At 39.9% G+C, this 21,859-nt stretch overlaps 1 protein-coding gene across 3 annotated transcripts in view; it reads right to left on the reverse strand.

Annotated features, from left to right (window-relative positions):
• Nucleotides 1–21,487, reverse strand: part of ccdc61 (coiled-coil domain containing 61) — a 95,251-nt gene extending 73,764 nt beyond the window's left edge. For all 3 annotated transcript variants that reach the window (XM_064308109.1, XM_064308101.1, XM_064308091.1), the window contains exons 1-5: nucleotides 21,314–21,487; nucleotides 10,886–11,065; nucleotides 10,688–10,770; nucleotides 4,114–4,274; nucleotides 3,191–3,343 (exon numbers count right to left, since the gene is read on the reverse strand). In XM_064308109.1, the coding sequence (XP_064164179.1) occupies nucleotides 3,191–3,343; nucleotides 4,114–4,274; nucleotides 10,688–10,770; nucleotides 10,886–11,033 (545 nt within the window). In that variant the 5' untranslated portion in view covers nucleotides 11,034–11,065; nucleotides 21,314–21,487. The remainder of the gene's footprint in view (nucleotides 1–3,190; nucleotides 3,344–4,113; nucleotides 4,275–10,687; nucleotides 10,771–10,885; nucleotides 11,066–21,313) is intronic.
• Nucleotides 21,488–21,859: the final 372 nt, after the last annotated feature.

Below are 21,859 nucleotides of genomic sequence, written 5' to 3' on the forward strand. Positions count from 1 at the left end.
GAAGAACATGTCCCACCCCATGCAGGTCACCCCAACAGCACTGGGCAGCTCCTTCAGTGACAGGCTTCACTCACAGTGCGTGTAAAGTCTGCTGCTGTCAGACTTTACAACTAACACTGCTCCCAGTAGACCACACACACCAAAAACTGATAATCCACTCATGAGCAATCAACTCATGTGCAATATCACTGTATAAGGTATAAAGTATACTAAACTGTGCACTATTATTTATATTGTTTGTATATTGTTAGTATATATCTATGATATTTTTTACTGATGCTCCTTGCTATTGCGCTATCCCCTTTGCTGCTGTAACACTGCAAATTTCCCTGCTGTGGGGTTAATGAAGGATTATCTTATTTTATCTTAATTTGGGGTAATAATTATTTTGTGCCTGGCAGGGCTGATGGAGGTTTTAAATTATGGGCTGACAAGGGAATAAGACAAATTAATAATGTTTTTAGTCCTGAGGATGACAACATTAAAACATTTGAGGAACTTGTCATTATGTACAATGTCCCCCGTAAACATTTTAAAAAATATTTACAGCTCAAGAGCTTTATTGGATCTAATCAAAAACAATCCATGGCCATCCCAGCCTATCCTCACTGGAGAAAGCTCTAATTAAAAAACCCTTTGGAAAGGTAATCATATCGGAAATGTATGACTTGTTGATTGCTAGATCACTTGAATCCTCAGAATTTAAATTGAAAGCATGGGAGGATGATCTACAAGAGGAAATACCAATTGAAGAGTGAAATGAGGCATGTAATAGAGCTCAAATTCAAACCGCTAACACATTTAAAACTTCTGAAATACAATTGATTAATCAGAGTATACATTACACCAGTAAAACTCAATAAATTTAAGTCCAACATTGCAGATTTATGTAAGAGGTGTAGTGAGAATAAGGGAACATTTTTCCATTGTATATGGAAATGTCTAAGAATTATGGAATTTTGGGAAGAAGTTGGATTAGTAGTACAGGAGATTTTATCAATCCAAATAGCTGTGGAACCTAAGTGTTTTGTTCTTGGCATCTATCCGGAGGAACATAATAAAAAACGTGGAGAACAAATCTTTGTAGATGTGCCTTTCACTAGCCAAAAATCGATAGCATTAACATGGAAAAGTAATGTTAGACCAAGTATTGGGCAGTGGCTCAAGGAAATGTCTTTGTGTTTACCTTTGGAAAAAATTACATACACACTCAAGGACAAACAAGAGAGGTTTCAAAGTATCTGGGGCCCATTTCTAAATTATATTAGGGACAAGGACTTCTCATATGTTGGACGAGTCTGGGGAGGGATAATTGTAGCCTCTGCAATAGAGCAACTGTTTAAGCAACTGTTTTAGATGAATGTAGTGAAATATAAGTGATGAATATTTAGATATTGTAAATGCTTTTATTCAACCCATTTTTGTCTTTTTAAAAAATTATTATTATTATTTTATTTTAACATTATGGTAATGTAATAGAATTTTATTAATTTAATTTATTTCAATATAGTTTGTTTAATTAATATGTATGTATCATATTTATATATCATGTATATGTATATATATTTTTATATATACAGTGAGCACCATAATTCATTGGACAGTGACACATTTTTTGTTATTTTGGTTCTGTACTCTAGCACTTTGAGTTTACATTACATTATAGGCATTTAGCAGACGCTCTTATCCAGAGCGACTTACACAACTTTTACATAGCATTTTTACATTGTATCCATTTATACAGCTGGATATATACTTAAGCAATTCTGGTTAAGTACCTTGCTCAAGGGTACAACGGCGGTGTCATTAGCCGGGAATCGAACCTCCGACCTTTCGGTTACAAGCCCAGTTCCTTACCCACTGTGCTACACTCCGTCCTCCGAGTTTGAAAGAATGACAATGAGGTTGAAATGCAGACTATCAGCTTTAATTTGAGGGTATTTTCATACATATCGGATGAACCATTTAGAAATTATAGAATCTTTTGTACATAGTCACCCTCCATTTTTGGGCATCAAAAAATATAGGACAGTTTAACAATGTAGAATAAAGTAATCATTTTTAATATTTGGCCGCATATCCTTTGCATGCAATGACTGCTTGAAGTCTGCGACACATAGACATCACCAGACGCTGGGTATCTTCCCTGGTGATGCTCTGCCAGGCCTGTACTGCAGCCATCTTCAGTTCCTGCTTGTTTCAGGGACTTTTTGCCTTCAGTCTCCTTTTCAGCATGTAAAATGCATGTTCAATTGGATTCAGATCCGGTGATAGACTCGGCCAGTCAAGGATTTTCCACTTTTTAGCCATTTGCTTCTTAGCAAACTGTATTCTCGCCTTTCTGTTCTTCAGGCTTATCAGTGATTTGCATCTTGTAGTGTACCCTCTGTAGTCCTGCTGGTGTAGTCTTCTACGTATGGTAGACTTTGACACATCTACATCTGCATCCAGGAGAGTGTTTTTGATCTGTTGGGTTGTTGTCAGGGGGATTTTATTCACCATAGAGAGTATTCTCCGGTCATCCACTACAGTGGTCTTCCTCGGTCTACCGGGTCTTTTGAAATAACTGAATTCACCAGTTGTTTTTTTCTTGTTAATGATGAACCAGACTATTGACTTGGGCATGCCCAGGGTTTTTGCAATGTTCCTGATTGATTGATTTTCATTTCTGAGCTTTATGACGGCCAGCTTAATTTGCATCGACACTGCTGTCTTCCTCATGTTGTCACACCCCAACAACAATCTCCAAAGGCAATTGCAAAGTCTAGAATCAAGACTAGACATCAACAGCTCTCTTCTGCATTCACTAACAACACAAATGAATACACCTGCCTAACAAATCACATCTGTAAAGCCAATTCAACAAATACTTGTAGTACCTTAAAATGGGGGGGCCATGTACAAAAGGTGCTGTCATTTCTAAACGGTTCATCCGATATAGATGAAAATACCCTCAAATTAAAGCTGACAGTCTGCACTTCAACCTGATGGTCATTGTATCCTTTCAAACTCAAAGTGCTAGAGTACAGAACCAAAATAACAAAAAATGTGTCACTGTCCAATGAATTATGGTGCTCACTGTATATTGGGAATTTATGCATACATAATGGTTTTTTTCTCTTTACCTTTATAAAATATGTTGAAAACTCAATAAACATATTGTTGAAAAAAAAAAAGATAAGATACTGACTCGGCATGCAGTTTGCGGGTCTCAGGGTCCAGAGTTTTGGGGCCCCCCCGAGTTCTCATGGCACAGAGTTCTGCCCTCAGGGCTCGAATCTCCCTCTGAAGGGCAGCTGGGTCTGGTTTGCCCTGGTAAGGCAGGGGTAGGGGGTAGTGTATCCTGAAAGAGAGAGAGCAGAGACCATATGCATTACATTACATTTATTTAGCAGATGCTTTTATCCAAAGCAACGTACAAAAGTGCATATCATGGTCATTGGACAACTACAGAACACAGGTTCAAAAAGGTACAATACTCATTTTGTACAGCTGTTTATAGCCAAGAACACAGTTCAGTTCACACAGTGAACATTATTCCGACCTAACTTATACCAAACCAAACTAGGGAAAAGGACAAGCTACAATATTAGGACAAATACAAAAGGTGCGGGAATGGGTACATGTAACATATGCAGGCAAGAATGTCTGGATTCCACAGAGAAGGAGGTGGGACTCCTTATATTTTTTCTAGATAAGATAGAGGATTGCACAATTCTGCTCAAGAAATGCAAACTCTGTGCTATATTTTTTTCATCTCAACATACTATATTGCAAGCCAAACTAGAGCCAAATAGAAGCCAATGGAATGTAATGGTTACTGAACTGGGAAGGTAGAGTTTGAAGGTTCAAATCCCAGGTGGGTCACTGCTTCTGTACCCTTGAACAAGATACTAAACCTGAATTGCTTCAATAAATATCCAGCTGTAGGTAAAACATGGTAAACAATGCATGTTAATCCAGATGAGATAAAAAAACAATGGCATGTACAATTTGATAGACCGGACAAGGGATGAATAGAATTAACATTAAAGGTTCCCCAAAATCTTAGTCGGACCTAAAAAGACCAATGCCCAGGAATGGTGTAGTTGTGGCACAGACACACACACACACCTGTCAAACTCCACTGTATAGATGAGGATGAGGTAGCGCTTGGCACTGAGGGCTGGAGACTGCGGCTGGAGGCGAGGCCGACCAACCACACCTGCTTTGCGGTTACGAAGAAGCTCCAGGTCAGCATAGGTCAAGAGGTCAAGGGCCACAGCCTCACTGGTCTGCATGGAAGACATTGATGCAATCCATTACTAGTGATGGTGATTTTCAGTAAAACCCGATTTATACTTAGTTGCACGACCCTTTCAAAAAGTGTTGCATGACAAAAATGAAGTATTTTCAACGGAAAAAAAAGTGTCGCACAACCAGGGGTGTCGTGTTATAAGAGCGCCACTCTGGCACTTATTTTAATAGTTTAAAAAATTGCTTTTTTTAAAATGATGAACACAGTGTTAATGCACCAAATGAAACAAATAAATGATATTAGGCCTATATCCCTCAACTAATAAATTGTCTTATGAATGATTTTACAGGGTATTTTATTCTTGTTAACCCACACTGGAAGCTGAAATTGCAGCTGCTGATGAGACATTTGGAACGGTTTCGCTATTGCCAAAATTGTCAGCATTCATCGCCAGCAGTTCCTTGCAAGTCTGGTAAATAATCTGAAGCATCGGATGTTTACCACTACATGCTCAGCAAATCAAGCACAATCAGAGTCCGACCATACTGCTTTGATCAGCGACATTAAAGCTATAGAAAGTGATAACTGGCCAGACAATATCCCTCTAGGATTTGAAAAACAGAAAATCGAAAATCTCTGCCGGCGATTCAGACTTCCGTGCACGTCAACGATTAATGCATATTGAGATATCCTAGACTGCGCTGGCCAGCATGTTCCCAGCAAGCTTTGCACAAAACAAATTCCATGCAGCTCTGCAAAATGAGAGCGCAGGTTTAACCATATGAATCTGATCATTTCGCCAACTCGAACGAAAATACTTATGAGACAAGTATCTGCTCTGACGTTGATCAAACTTCAGGGAGTGCCTTTATCCCAATAGGATTCAACGTGATGTGACCACTTGGCTCCGGTCCCACCATTCAGCCAGAGACCCCCGGACAAGACAGGCATCTGCCCCATTAATGATGAGCCCGACCCTTTGTGGGAGTTACTTTAAGGGTCGGTATAAGACCCCGCCTTGATTTTGTTTTTAATTTGTATTTTTTTTTGTATATGTTGTATTTTTACAGCCTACGTGTCTACCTGACAATTTCAGCTTGTCCAGGCTACTTGATTGTGGACCATTCTGCCAGCTTGCATAATAAAGTGCCCTCTCTTTCTCTTGCGTTCTCCCCTTCTCTCACCTTCTATGCACGTGACGTTACAATAAGTGGAAGTCACAGCGGCTACACCCACTGAGTAGCAGAAAGACGACTGAGTGGCAGCGATAGCGTTCAGCTTGAATGACGTGAAAACACAAAAAACACATCTAAAATGGGAAAGAGCTGTTGTGTGATTGACTGTACGAATAGATTCAATAAGAAATCGAAGTTATCTTTTTACAGACTGCCAAAAGCTAAAGAAAAGAGAAGCAAATGGATCGCTGCAATTCACAGAAACAACTGGAATCCAGGCACCGAAATGTGGATTTGCGGTTGTCATTTTGTGTCAGGCATGCTTTCGGCAGTCTGTAAAAAGATTTCTTGGAAGCTTCGATTTCTTGTTGAATGTCCATGGACCACTGGTTCTTTGGTAAGTTGTAAGGATCTCTGTCGAGTCCAACTGCCTTTAATTTAAGCAGATAATCGCTTGTTTTACTCCCGGTTTTGCAGTTTCCCCTACTAAAGGCAGCCATGTCGCAGCATGTTTTGCCACTCAGTCCGACTGAGGGGGCGTATTCCGGTGGGGAAGTGACGTCAATGCATACCCTCTATTCGGTTTTACAACGCTCAGACTGGCTGGCCTACATCGCCCCGTTCTTTTCCAATCCTGCGCAGTCCTATCTTCTTGATTCATCTGTGACCAACTGCATGCAATCAAATCGTCTGCATCTGAGTGTATCACCGTCCGTGTGACTTTTAAATATGGACGATAATTCTCGTAAGCTATCACTTAATGTGCTGCTGACATGTTTTCCGCTTTTGGTATTTAGCAAGGGCTTAATTTGTTCTGCATAAACATTTTCAAACTTGTGCTTGTTTAAAAAGGTCATAGGCCTAGTTGTTTTAAAATGCTCTATTTCATTCGACTCTCAGTTCTGCGACCCACTGCAATCAATCTAGACCGATATCCGCAACCACTGTCCGTGTGCCTTCATTCAGCTTTTAAATACGGACGATAATTATCATTATAATTTCTAAGGTGTTGTAGGCTTGTTTTGAGATTTTGGTATTTAGCCAATTAATTGCATTTGTTCATGATAAACTTTTTAAAAAACTAGTCCTTGTTTTAAAATGCTTCATTTCACGTACCTATATTTAACAATGGAATCCCCCCAAAACAAATATTCTTTATTTACCCATTCTCGCTCTTTGACTAAGCCATGTATTACAGTGAAAGGGTATACTTTTGGAAAGCTTCTATGTACAAAATATGTTCATAATGGTCAGTTTTTTGGAGAGCTTCCATGCTCAAAATATGTTCATAATGATCACTTACCATAAAAAAGGAATTCACTTAGAAATAACAAAACCACTTGGTTTTACACCTTCCTGTGTGCTCAGACCTGCAGTCAGCTGTCAGACTAACTGTAAATCAGGCATGTAAGAAGTAAGCACGCTGATGTAATCTGCATATAGATGAAATGAGGCACAGCATCCCAGCACCCCTTTTATTAGTTATCAAAGCCTACAAAGGAATTTCACAGGGAAGTGTGAAGTGAGGGAACTCACCAACAGCCTCACACACATACAAAGCTCACCCTGATGACAACAGAGTGAGAGCCCACAAGGAGGAAAAATTACAAAGATATAAAATCAAATCATTAACGATTTACAATAATATAGTGCCCTTTATCACTGCTGCAGTGCTTTTTATGCAAGCATTTACCGATAAACAAAGAAAGCTCCAATAAACGATTGATAAAGCGTGCACTAAGCTTCCACTCCGGGCTCAATGCGAAAACTCAAAGTGAAAGTAACTGGGTAAGCAGAAGGATAGCAAAGACATGATTTCAGCTACAATAAAGCCGCAAACTACATTCAAAAGCTATGTAAATGAGCTTAAAAAAGACAACACTGTATAGTTACAGTAACGTATATATTGGTTTTCCCAGCAGGGGCAAGCACAATGGGAAGATCATAGACAGGGTAGATTTTTTCAGGTAGTAGCCTGCTTTTAGGTAATTTAGTTGAGACTGGAATGTCTAAATGAGATCATTTCTTTGCTGTTTGTAAGGCAAGAAGTTTTCCATAAGGTAAAACACTTTTTGCATTTGAAATTCTGTTTATGCACATAGAAATCCAAATGCCCCGGAAGCTCATTGGAAGCTTATAAACAAGGATTGAGAGCCCAAAGAAACAGTATGTTTTTCCTCCAAACATAACGATGGTCATTACGGCCAAACAGTTCAATTTGTGTTTCATCAGACCAGAGGACATTTCTCCAAAAAGTAAGATTTTTGTCCACATGTGCAGTTGCAAACTGTAGTCTGGCTTTTTTATGGCGGTTTTGGAGTAGTGGCTTCTTCCTTGCTGAGCAGCCTTTCAGGTTATGTCGATATAGGACTCCTTTTTACTGTGGATATAGATATTTTTGTACCTGTTCCCTCCAGCATCTTCACAAGGTCCTTTGCTGTTGTTCTGGGATTGATTTGCACTTCTCGCACCAAAGCACGGTCATCTCTAGGAGACAGAACACGGTCATCTCTAGGAGACAGAACGCGTCTCCTTCCTGAGCAGTATGACAGCGGAGTGATCACATGGTGTTTATACTTGCGTACTATTGGTTGTACTTGTGTCATGCACAAAGTAGATGTCCTAACTGACTTGCCAACACTATAGTTTTCTAACATGAAATCTGTGGAGTGGTTAAAAATGAGTTTTAATGACTTATGTAAACTTCCAATTTCAACTGTATTGATCACTAGCGTCTTGTAACAATAATCTGCATTCAATTTACATTCATTCAGCATTTTTCTGTGTCCTAGTCATTTCCGTGAAACATACACGACTGTACAAAGTGGTATTTTTGTAGAGGGGTTCCCAGGGGTGCTGATGGGTAGTTCCATAGTAGTAAGGGGATTTAGCGATCAGAGTAATACAGAGTATCAGAACTCTATCTACTATTTAAATGTAAAATATTGTTTGTTAATTTGTATTTGATTATTATTTCTTGTTATGTTTAAATGTGCGTTGTGTAATGTTAGTTTAATTATAGCTAATTGGGGTAATGGTAGGAGCTGCTGCTATAAAAGGGCTGCATTAGGCTCCTCACGGCAGTTTCAGTCTAGTTCTTATTTTGGATGTGCCAAGAGCAGGAAGATGATATTGTGTACAGGGTCCAAGGACACAGCCTGGCAACATATGCCTATTTATTTTATTTTTTTCTATAGTTTTTGTTGGGTGTTCTTGGTACTGTTCACTGCATACACCGATCAGCCGCAACATTAAAACCACCTGCATGTTTCTTTTTTCTGATTTAATTTGATTTTTTCTGTTTTTAATCAAACAATTCACACGTGGTCAAAGTGCAGACTCAGAGCTTTCATTAAAGGGTATTCTTATACATTTTGGTTTCACCATGTAGTAATCCATAGTCGTCCGTCCGTCCGTCCGTCCGTCCATTGTCCGTCAACAATTTGGTTTTCGCTCATTTAAAAGGAAGCGCCTTTGTCGATCGGGCTGATTTTTTGGTGGTGAATTGGACTTGACCACACCAAGGCTGGTTTGATCGGTGACACCACCGCTCATTCAATATGGCCGCCATCTTGAATTTGGTTCCCGCTCATTCAACAGAAAATGCCTTTGTCCATTACGGCATCAATTTTGTGCCAAAAGTATTGTCTGCGTAGGAAAAAAGGTTATGTTCACAAATATAAAAAATAAAATTGCAATTGTTTTTTCTCACTCATGTTTACAATTAAATTTTTTACGAGTACGATTCTGTTTTTCTCTCGCTTGGGGTTTTGGCATGATTTTGACATGGAGGTGGGGTGAAGGGAAGGGGGCGACTTTATTGGTCACTCGGACAAATGCATTATTGATATGCGTTGTGTTTACCTCCCCTGACTGAAGGCATGCACATCATCATTTAGGCTGCATTCACACCAGATCAGGCAATGTGGCACCATGCCGCAGGGTTGTGCGGCGGTGTGGGCGTGTCACTACATGGCCCATTTGTATAACGTCATGTCGTGAGCTTTAACCCCCCCCCCCCCCTCCATTTCCTGTCCGCTAAAGCTCAAAAAAAAAAAAAAAAAAAAAAGACACAAACACAAACCGAAGGAAGCCTCTTGGCTAGCGTTATTTTGCAGCATAGACTGCCAGCCAGACGCAGACGTTGAAGCGAGGACACAACTGGGAGCGTATTATCGTTTGGTCCATGAACTCCATAGTGCTAGGTACAATAAACTAACATGCAAAAACTGCTAAATAGCGAATCTTTTATACAGCTTAATTCTGACGTTCAGAATTGATATTTAGCTAGTAATTATTGTTTCGGTACTCATCCCATTACCCGATACTGTCAAATCACGGTGACAATCATAAAATCAAATCTTAGGAAATTAATCGCATCAGTTGCTCGGTAAACAGCGGACTGCTACATGGTAATTTAAACAACTTACGTGATTGGCCACTGCAGCGTGACGTCGGGTTGCGTTCCGGCAAAAGTTGATTCTGGTTCAACTTTCTTGCCTCTGGCCGCTGCGTTTTTTTCAGCACCCCATGCAGTCCCCACTGCTGCAGCCTAAACGCACTACCCCTATTCAAATGAATGGGAAGACTGCCATTTTTTCCGCATTGCCTGATTTGGTGTGAATGTAGCCTTACTTGGGAACATGGCGGAGCAACGACATCCTTCTCAGGTATTTAGCTAGCTATTAAACTTGTTATTGTGGATAATGAAGTACCAAGTGATGGATTGCTGGTTAAGTTACTAAAGTTAACTATTTAGCTGTCATATATCCAGCTGTTCAAAATGTCTAGTCAAGCGAATACCAATATGTATAAGCTTGCATTTCCCCAAAAAATTGTGACAATTTCAAGGGGTATGAATAATTTTGGTCTTTGAATTTTTTGTAAAAATGTAAAAAAAAAAAAAAAAAAACATAAAAACAGGTAACATTTTTCATTAATATCTCTAACACAATGTCTTACCATCTTGTGTCACCTCCTTATGTCATTTCCAGCCAGAAGAAACCTATTCGTCAAATAAAAATTCACTATAACTCAAAATTTGGCATGGGTATGAATAATTTTGGGCTTAACTGTATGCATGTCTTTACACGTGCTTCCAAAAACATGTAGATTTTGAACTTACCAAAGAATAAATGCAGATAACAAAAAAAATAATGAACGCCGACATGCTCGTGGAAACGTTTGGAAGCACAGTTAACGATCAAATCTGATCGTACATGTTTCGTGAATGGGGCTCAATGACTCTTCAGTGTTTTCCGACCTGTAAACCAACCTTATTGACAGCAGACTCTAGCATGTTGCAGAAGATTGGGAACTGCTTGAAATTCCCTGTCTTGCGAGTCAGGTTCTCAATGTCTGATGGAGAAAACAAACAATAAGACACAGAAGTGCACTCACAATGCTAAGGATAAACTCCACAAAGATTGCAGAAATCATCAACACCCCCCCCTCCCCCCCATGCCCAACTCACAAGCTGGATCAAACTCCCGCCTCCACTGGTCAGCTGTCACAGAATCCATAATCTCCACAACCAGTACCTCCTCCTCTAGCTCCAGCTTTAGAGAAAATTCCACCCCTCGGAACTCCATGTCGCCCAGAACAACCGACCCCACCTCCATTACGCTGTGTGCCAACCACACCCACCACGGACCTACACAGAAAATGGCAATGGGTTGGCACAAGATGGTACACAGCACAGGAAAATGCGCCCAAGGTGGGTGGAGTTTATACTTGATTACAAATACAGCCTGTCCTCATAAGTCTGACGAAACGCACAGCGAAACCTTTAACCATATAGCCTATGGATTTCCGGATCAAAGCACAATTTATCTATGGAAAAAATGAATGGGAGTTAACAGTCCCTGTCACAGTTTGTGATTTAAACTGCCGTTTAAAACTCTGATGATTTTATCCGGACACATTTTTCTTTTAAACGGCACTAGATCCACTGAATTCAGAGTGATATATACAACTGTAAAAAACAAAAAACATATAATTTATTATACTAACAGATAAAAGCAAACTGCCTACTTGTGTAAATGGTAGCACTGGAAACAAAGCCCTGTGTGCAATGTTGTAAATGTGCACTTATCCATTAGCAATTTGCTTTTAAAAATTATACAGAATTTTTTAAAATTGTAAACAAAATTGTGGAAAGTATTCTTTTTTCATACACAAAGAACCAAATGTCATACATTTTTTGAAGGAATTAATAAAACGCCATTAATTTCTCCCACTCTATTTTTTTGATCCAGAAGTTCCAAAAATGTGAACGAAATCAAAGGGGATGACGACATGACTTCTGAGCACTGAACTATGGTATGGAACAGACGCCACCACTTGCTTCTGTTGCCGAAGCTAGTGCAAAACACCTCTCAATTTCTCCATAGGCTATAATGAAAAACCTCACGCCTTTTTCTGCCAAGCAAATGCATCCAGTCATATTTTCAACCCAGTTATACCCATAATACTCATAAGAATAGGAATCAATGTGTGATTATACTGGACACGATTCAGTTACAAAATTATAGTTGAGTTGTTTTATTCATTGTTCTCAGGGGAGAGTTCAACACTAGACTCTGGTTGGTTGTACTGAACATGCGATGATGGCGATGTATGGACTACAAAGACCACCATGTCTTTGATGGAAATGTAGGCTAATTACAACTAGAGCCCGACCGATGCCAGATTTTTGGGTCCGATGCCGATCCCGGAGAGTCGTAGCCCACTAATTACCGATGTTTTGACCAATAATTTGTCAAAGTGCAAAATTTTCAAATCAATTTGAAAAACTTGAAATAAAAATAAACACACAGAACTTTAAGACAGATTAAAAAAATGTAAAAGATGATATTAAATTTAATATATATATATATATATATTAAACTAAACTAAATATATGAACAACCTAGGAAGGAGCTCCTTTTCTCATCATAAATGTTCCCTGCTGTGCTGAAAACCCTCTCGCTGGGAACTGATGAAGGTGGTGCAGAGAGGTACCGCCTGGCCATCTGTGACAGTGCTTTAAATTAAATTGACTGGATGAAATACGTAACGTATGGCTTCCCTGTCCATAAAAATTTGGTGATGAAAAAACTACAATGCGCTTTCGTGCAGGTTACCCGCGCTAACGGTTGATTGATTCACTTCTCCAACAGCAATCCTTCTCTCATGTTATCACGACAAAGCTAGATAACATAAATGATCTACATTAGAAGTGTTTTATTGGGTTTTTTACTGTCTGGTTAGCTTGCTACGATGACGCGTGACTAGATGACACCCGCTTGCAATCACGCTTTGGCTATTTACACAGCATCATATAGTAGCTAATATCATTATCTCAGATAAAAAACAAATGTGTGATGAATTCAATCACCATTTTATTTTGGCTGGCTATTTATCTGAGAATACAGCGATGTCCTCTGGAAATGTAGATCCTACACTGCTTATGTGCTCACTGCCACTCCATAAAGGCTTGCTAGCCAGCTAGCTTGCTAAAGTGAACCAAATATGTTAGCTAGCTTGCTCGCTTGATAATGAGGATTGATAAACATAGTGGTTGTATAAACGCATTTAATTAAAAACTTTCACTAAATATACATACCTTTATTGCGGCAATCGAATCTGTGCATACAAGTCTTGCAGTGGAGAATATTGGATGAGGCACGAGTGACAAACGTCTTATTACAGAAGTAGCGCGTCAGCTGCTGCAGTTCACACTTGTATTAGTGCTCCCTCTACTGGATAATTCTAGTAAATAGCAATTACAACATTCGAACAGACAAGTACACATAAATAATCATTGTTTTTTTGTTTATTATACTTATTAAAAAATCGGGGCACATCGGCGGCATAACTGCCGATCCCGATGTCGTCAAAAAAGTCAAATAATGGCCGATATATCGGTCGGGCTCTAATTTTAACGAGTGTAGCGAGCTATAGATCGATTGACTACATTGGTGCAGATCGTCGGGTCCCGTTTTGAATTATAAACTGCCGTCTTATCCTCGCCACTGCCCATCTTCTTTCCATTTAATTTAACACCCCCCGCCTATGGAGTAGCCACCACAAACATGACAGGCTCCATATCTGTTGCCAAACTGCATACCCAGTTGTTCGCACACAGTTGGTATACAGAGCAAAAATAATGAAAACACAGACACGACAGTTTACGATGAAATGGCAACTTTATTATGGGGTTGAGTTCACCCTCCAACTCCAATTAATATTTTCCAAGCTATCGTTGCCTTCCACTGCTCTTCTGACAGCAAAAAGGAGAATTCAATTTAAGTGGCTAGCTTGCAAAAAGTTGCTGATATTACTGGTTAGTCTATATCAGAATATTTCAGTACCGCTCAGCCACAACATTAAAACCACCTGCATTTTTCTGATTTAATATTTTATATTTTCTGTTTGTAATCAAACAATTCACATGTGGTCAAAGTGCAGACTCAGAGCTTTTATTAAAGGGTATTCTTATACATTTTAGTTTCACCATGTAGTAATTACAGCATGCCATTTCAGTGTTTTAGACTAATTAACATAATGTCAAATAAGAGAGTCATGTTTTGTATTTGGTTGCATATCCTTTGCATGCCATGACTTCCTTATGTCTGTGACCTATCAACATCATCAGAGTCTGGATATCTTATTGTCAGGTTGTCCTACAAGCAAAACAAAAACTCTTTGCATTTGAATGGATCTCTACGGGAATTGGGTGGTGCGACTAGATTCAGTAGTAAATTATGCTGATACAGTATGGAACACATTTGTTGGCGAAATGGCTTTAAGTCATCAAGGGTCCAAGGTATCAATTGAGCCTCAAACCACTGTGCTGCTGCCAAATATGCAGTAGATACTACAAGCTTTGTACTCCTGAATATTTTTCCATTTAGTTCAACAGGAAAATGAATCAGGAGAAACAATGCTTGTAGTATCTACTGCATATTTGGCAGCAGCATGGTGGTTTGAGGCACATTTGATAACTTGGAGCCTTGATGACTTAAGTTGGCAGTATACTTAGTAAGAAGAAAAAACTTCAGGATTGAGAACCACCGGAGAACATGTCCACGAACACTGTTGTCGGTATATTCAGTGAGAACACCACACCGCTTAAAGTCACTCCACGCGGCTGGGGCGTGAATAATTACGAGGCAGCTATTAGACGGGGCTGGAATCTCACCCAGACCTCTGTCTCGCGGCTACGCCATTGATGTATAAAGAGCAGGGCTACGCGAGATCGCAACACAAAACAAAAAGTTTAAAGTGGCTTTAGGTTATCTAGCTATGCAACAGAAGAAAAAAAGCCCAAGGAGATGGTACGTTCGCCCTTTAATCAGAGTAGGACGGAGAATGGACAGTTTTGTCTGTACATTCGGCAAATGCGGAGTTTAGACGAGGGGGTCCACTTTCTCTTATTTCCGAATGTGTGCTAGGTGTTTTGATGACTTGCTGCAACGAGTAGCATCATTCATCAAACATGCAGAAACTCACAGAATTCCCATCTCTTTAGAAGAGAGACTGGCGTTGAACTCTCCGTACATTAGCGTGTTAAGTCTGCCCTCTGAACGCCGTGACGTAACCGTGTGATATTTGGACCAATAGCTGAGAGGGGGAGGTCGGAGAACAAGAAATAACTTTTTGAAAGGTTCTCCCTGGAGGCCGTCGCACACTGCACCGTACAAACACACAACACCGCGTCTTTTTGTTCGTCAGTTGTTCTGATTGCTTTGTTTTGCTCAAAAAGTTCTAGGCCTACTTCGTACAAAGTATACTGCCTACTTTAAAGCCATTTAGCCAACAAATGTGTTTTATGAGAAAATAAAATATTAAATCAGAAAAATGCAGGTGGTTTTAATGTTGTGGTTGATCGGTGTATAGCCTACTACTTATAGAGTGTGAGCACCTATCGACCGGGTTCGTTCGGTAGACAGGAAAACGTAAACATATTTGCAACTGTAGTCTATATAAAATAGGCAAAATATAAGTAATAATCTGTACCTAGTTATGTAGAAAAAAAACGTCCTTGTTATCCTCCGGAGGTCACTTTTTCAGTACTTTTTTTTTCTGTGCCGGCAAATATGTCAGAGGTCGCCCAGTGCTAGCTTTAGTTGCTAAGGGGACGTGGATCGACCACCCCAAAGAGATTAATGGAACTTGTCTTTACTTGAGATCATATTGTAGAAGTGTCCCGTCTTGTGTATTTCAGGTTAATATGAAAATGGCTGGTCCCTACTAGCATTTCTAGCAATCCGTTACTTTAGCCGCGTTTCCACCAAAATTACCCGGAACTTTCAGTCCCAGGAACTGCTTTACCAGGAACTAAAAGGTTCCTTCAGCCAATGGCTGTCTGCGTTTCCACCGGGGTCTAAAGTCCCGCGAAGATTAGGCAAATTAGCCCACTGACGTATGGAAAAGCGACGTTGTCGTCGGTCCATCTGTCATATGATTTCTTCTGTAACCCCATACTACCACCGAAGTAGCCTACATTATTTTCTAATAACCGGGACAGCCCGGAGGGGTTTATTCCACTTATATACAACGGGTTACCAACAATGACTATATATGGTTACTTTTGTATTTATTGATTTTCATATATCCTCTCAAACACATTCATTAACAGCAGAAAACATGCACACGTTGTAAACAATTTGCTGTTTTATTACTTTCTCGTCGTCAATTCCATATAGGCTAATCGCAAAATGACAAGAATAGAACGAAAACTCGGACTTGCGTGAAAATGTAATTTTAGTAGTGGTACAGCCACCGTTTGCTTTCCTTCGAAGTTACTGCTAGCCGAGCAGCGAAGTGTGCCCTCCAGATGCGAACCATGCACCATAAATTAGTCCATAGTCTTCCTGGTCTTTTCGTGGAATTGAAAAATGGCAGTAAAATTGAGTAAAATTACGGCAGTCTGAAAAAGCTAAAGGGAAGATTACTAGAATGAACTTGTTATTTTACCCGGATAAAAAGTGCGGAAGGTGATTTCCAGTTTGCTTGTACTGTATCACCAATGTTAATTATGCAGAACTACCGCATACCTCACATAACTGTATCAAACGTTTTGAGTCAATTACAACGGGCTAACAAAGAAAATCCGGAAGAAAATATTCAGCAAAATTTTGGTAGCCTACGTAATATGCTGTCCCAGCACGAATGCTTAGCATTTTATAAAACGAATACTACAGCAAGAAAAGAACAGAAGAGCACACGTTATAATTCCAAGACGTTGACAGGCTATAACCAAAAGTAGGCTACTGCGCCGCATAACATACAAGTTTGATTTGTTATTATGAAAATAAATTGGTTTGCCGCTGCATATTTTCAAACATGGCGGGTAATGGCGGAAAATAAATACAACACAAATGCTACGAGTACTCGACCAATCAGAAATATTCAGCGCTGCAAGCTCCACCCAAAAGGTTCCTGTACCTTCGGAAAGTACTACCCCCCGAGCAGGAACGTTTTGGGGGGTAAAACAAAGCCCCCAGAACTAAATTTAGACCCTAGTTCCTGCGGTGGAAACGCACTGAGTTCCTCAAAAGGTTCCTAGTTCCGGGGTATAGTTCCTGCGGTGGAAACGCGGCTATATTCACAGTTGTAACCCAAGTTTCAGAAAGCAAAATAGCCATTAGGGAAACAGTTGGAAACTGTGAAGCGACATTTGCACCAATGTACTTAATAGTCGCGATTAAGGAATTCCAAGCGTGTTCCTAGTCTAAAAAATACTGTAGAAGAGATAGGCCTATTTCACACGATGGCGACCAAAACCGGATGTAGGGATACTTTGTTTCCGGTTACCGTTGCGACGGACGCGAGTCCATTTCTGACAGCGAAAAATTGAGCCTAAACAGCGACGTGTGTTCTCAGTCCCTAATAGCTCTGCCAAAGTTCACTGACCGATGTTATCCGCATTGTCGAAGCATTACCAGTGAACGTTAAGTGGTCTAAACTAGACAAGGGCTATAAATTAGTTTTTGAGAAGTTTATATTCGGTTATGAAGGTAAGTATAACGTTAGCTCTGGTTTGCCAGAAAGCTAAATAGCTAGCTTGCTAACCACAGCATGTTAGCCGATTAAAGAGATATTTCACTTCGACATAAATTATTTTCTGGAGGCGATTGTGTTTTCGTAGTGTGAAGCAACATCTGCTGTCCGTTAACAGCGTCTCTGTTCCTCTCGGCTGTCTCGAAAATGAATGAATAGGGAGCCTGACAACTGTGAGAAAAGCGATTCTGTTAATGTTGACGGTCAGCAGGGTAACACAATGTGTTAGGCTCCACAAAATTACTTGTTATACCGAGGTGAAATATCTCTGAACTAAGTTTTGTACTACCGTTACTATTTTGTGACATGTTTGTGCTGTACTTGTTCTAAGATTTATATTGCTTGTCAGATCGCCTGTGTAATGGTGTTCAGTTCACTACCGAGCTGTTTTCATCACTGATAAAAACTACCGACACATTTTAAAATCAGCTGATATATCTTAAGTAGGCTTGTCACGATGTCCGTCAATACATTTTGTAATTACAATTAACAACTAAAATAAACGTGCATCTGCAGTTTCAACATTGAATATCCAAATATGTGCTTGCTAACAAGCTAGCTGGCTAAAACGTAATTTGCTAATCATAACATAAAACATAGCTAGCTAACTGATTTTATGACATTCTTGAGTAACAAATACCACATGACTGAAACGGCGTTAGTTTTCAATGAACGATAAAAAACAAAGGAGTTGGTAGTGGACTCAGACTTTTGGACCCAAATGTATGTGAGGAGAAAAGTTCAATATTGAGTGTAATCTTATTCACAAAGCAGTAGCTAACTAGCTAGCTATCTTAATGGGTTAGTTTATGTTAGTTTGCAACATTATGACAGTCATGCTACCTAGCAAGTTTTTTTCTTATTTTGGAGCACATCTGTGGGAAAGCTGTGAAAGGGCAAATAAATTCTTCTTCGAATTGGTACACAGGGGAACGCAACAAAACTGGTTGCTCTTCGTCGCTGCCATTGTTTTGGTGGCTGTTAAGATAACCGGATGTAGGGGTCTCTCATTTCCGGTTTTCATACCCGGAAATGTGAAATAGGCCTATTGTATCCATTTACCTAAAATGTATAAGCATTAAGTTGGGTTTTTTCCCCATTTAGACAGTTATGTGTAATTTTTACAGGACTTGCATTTAAATAGGTAACGGCGTCCAGTCCGCTTTAATAAATATGAAATAAATACGGTAGCATTTCAGATGGTCGATAATATGTCCTCTCACTCTCACGTTATTCCCCTCAGGTTTATTACCAGAATTTTTAATATTGCGTTTTTATATATTCAAGGGTTTATGATCTACGTGGAGTACAAAAAAAGTTTAATCTCCAGTTACTTAGAATCTCGATAGTTGGGTTATAATCGCTGAGAGACGCTCAAGAGAGGGGTGTGTATCAACGTTACATAAGGAACTGCCACAGTTCTGGCTAGAAAGTAATAAAATAAGACTCAGAAGTCTGGCGTAACGCAGAGCAAAAACCTTGCCCATATATGGAATTCCGGTATGAAGGGAAATTTCTCTATGGAAAAAATGAATGGATTTTCACATAACCGTCCCTGTCAGTCTGTGATTTAAGCTGGCGTTTAAAACTTGGACGTTTTTATCCGGACACATTTCTCTCTTAAATGGCACTGGATCCGCTGAATTCCGATTTCGTTTTTCAACCGAAACAATTATTTTGCTAACAAAAAGCTAACACTGACTGCTGCACATGTTATTTACATCACAGCTCTTGCGGTTCCCTGGCAACGCTTGTGAAGCACAAGTAACCTAGTTATATTAAGATGTTTACAACAATATATACAACTGTAAAAAAAAAATAGAATAATGTATAATTCATTACACTAACGGGAAACAACGGGAATAAAACAGTTTTCGCGCCTCTATCGAAACAGCTCCGTGTGTGATGTAACTGTGCGACGGGTCATCTCGGCTGGCTAACCACTTAGCCGTTAGCAATTGGCTTTTTAAAATGACACAGAATTTTTTTAGATTATAAAAAATAGGTAAAAACGCATTGTTTTTTCATGTACAAAAAAAACGTCCAAATGTCATAATTTATTTTAAAGAAATTCGGAAATAGCCATTCATTCGTCACAGGGACGTCTATTTTTGAACCGGAAGTCTCGAAAATGCTAACCAACCCGAAAAGGAATGACGACACGACTTCTGAGGCCTATATGCAACCAAGGGCTGAAACGTTACAAACCCGGTTTCAGGGGGTCTTGGAAAAACGCTATGTCTACACTGCGTGACTGCACCATTGTAAAAAGCATGAAAGAGCTAGGGAGATTCATTTGATTGAGTTATGGTTTCATGCAGTTTCTTATGTAATGACAAAAAATGGTGCTTTATTGTATAGGGCTGAAACGCTAACAAAATGCCTGCAGCTAGCTAAAAACATTAGATTTAAGCATGTCAAAGGATTATTTTAGCATCCTAAGTCTACCTGCGTTAGTCTAGCTCTAGCTTGCTACTTCAGTGTAGCGACAACGTTAAAACGGTATTTGCCTTCGGCTCGGGGGGCTTCTGGTGAAACGGGTGCAGAAATTAACGGTAGTTTTTAAACATGGCAGCTAGAACTTAGCTAACGTTAGCTACTTATTACCTGCAATTTTATTAACGCTAGCTAAGTAGCTATCATTTTAGCTTCCCCTTCTTAGCCATCTACAAGCTTGTTGAAACAACGTCGCTAGCCAACTCCAACTTATTTCGAATGACAGTAACGTACTGTAGCCTGTAGCTAGCTTGCTAGCTGACACGCCACTAGAGTCCAATGTTAGGACAGGTTTTTCGGTTCGGCGGCTTATAAAAACTTAGCTCTGGGTTCTTTACCCAGTTGGTAGTGCATCCCACCACACACCAGCTTTTAGGCATTTTTCTGTTGTTTGCTAGCAGACGAAAGTGACAAGGAGGCACCTTCACGCAATACAAAAAAGTCAATGGAGAGCGATGAATTGTTTTCCCCTCCGGTGTGGGTGGGACTTAATTGCGCTCTGTCTCTAGGTAGGACAGCAAACAACCTAACACAGCAAGGTGTATGCTAAATTTTAACGTAACGTCGTTCTAACGTAACGTCAGCGATCTAGATCTAAAGGTTGTTTACAGTCTACTTCTCTGTAGCCTGCATAGTTCGTTTACGTTGTGTGCGGCACTCGCGAACGGGCAGATCATTTATACTTGTGCGGCAGGTTGCGCAGGCCACGTAATTAGATTTTGTTACTGACCGTTATAGTTCAAAAGAAAATACCTTCATTCATATTTCCAAACCTACTAAATACTGCACCAATGACCACAAAAATGCTCCGCTAGATGTAACTTGTTGCAACGAAGACATTCACCTGACAAAAGCGCTTTTAGCCGCATATTTAACGTTGCCTATAGGTTTTGTGAATCAACTGTTATAACCTGTTAGCCAGAGCCGTATGCCAGTGACCGCATGTCAGCAGTCAACCAATCATCTTCTTTACGGCGTATGCGGGCACTGGTTGCTAACTACGCGCTTTTAATTTCTTGAGGAGGTACGCGGCCTCAACGCGGACGTGGTCTGCAACCGTCGCGCATGCCGCAGAACCCACACGCACACCCATTTGTATGTGTAACGTTAAATAACTAGACTAACCTAACTACGCAACCCAACCAGTTTAAAAGACTACAAACATATCAATGACAGTTATGTTAAATAGACCAATGCCTAACAAATGACAGACGCTAGCTAAATATTTATTCAGCTACTAAGCTAGCTAGATTACAACCAATTAGGTAGCTTCGTCGCGTCAATGATAACTAGCTAGTCTAACTTCGTAGCGTTTACCAAACAACCAGCGTTATCTAGTTACCCGATTAATACATACCTCAGGATGGCGATGTGCAATTCGACAAACTTATTCCGTATCACTTGAGGCCGCAGTCTTCATGTAAGCACAGACATAGAGCTTCTACAGCTCATTTGACGAAACGAAATTTGAAATCACTGTGCTTACGAGAACCAAAGTAATATCGGGCTAACACATACTGCTGAACAACACCGATTGAATGCAGCGGTTCAATAGCCGGGAATTTGAAACAACGCCCACAAAACATTGTCGATTAGATCTATTGGTCGACGGACAAAGGTGCCTGGTGCAGTTCCAAAGCAGGGCATTGGTTTAGCTCCAAAGAGGAGTGGCCAAGCTCCAAACGGGCGGAGTTTCGTGTCACACATCGAGATATAAAGAACTGGAGATAGTTCCGTTTACCGGTTCCACGGATATCTATGGGAGGGGTTCAAAGGAGCAATTGTTGCTAGCAACAGAGACTTCAGGTTAGAGTATTTCAAACTAAAAGCTCGGTAAATGCAATTATTTCTTAAGTGCGATTTTGTCGTTTTTCTTCTTGTAACTAATACAGTTGGATATAAT

Source organism: Anguilla rostrata, chromosome 1 (assembly GCF_018555375.3).
Source record: "Anguilla rostrata isolate EN2019 chromosome 1, ASM1855537v3, whole genome shotgun sequence".
In the NCBI taxonomy this organism is placed as follows: domain Eukaryota; kingdom Metazoa; phylum Chordata; class Actinopteri; order Anguilliformes; family Anguillidae; genus Anguilla; species Anguilla rostrata.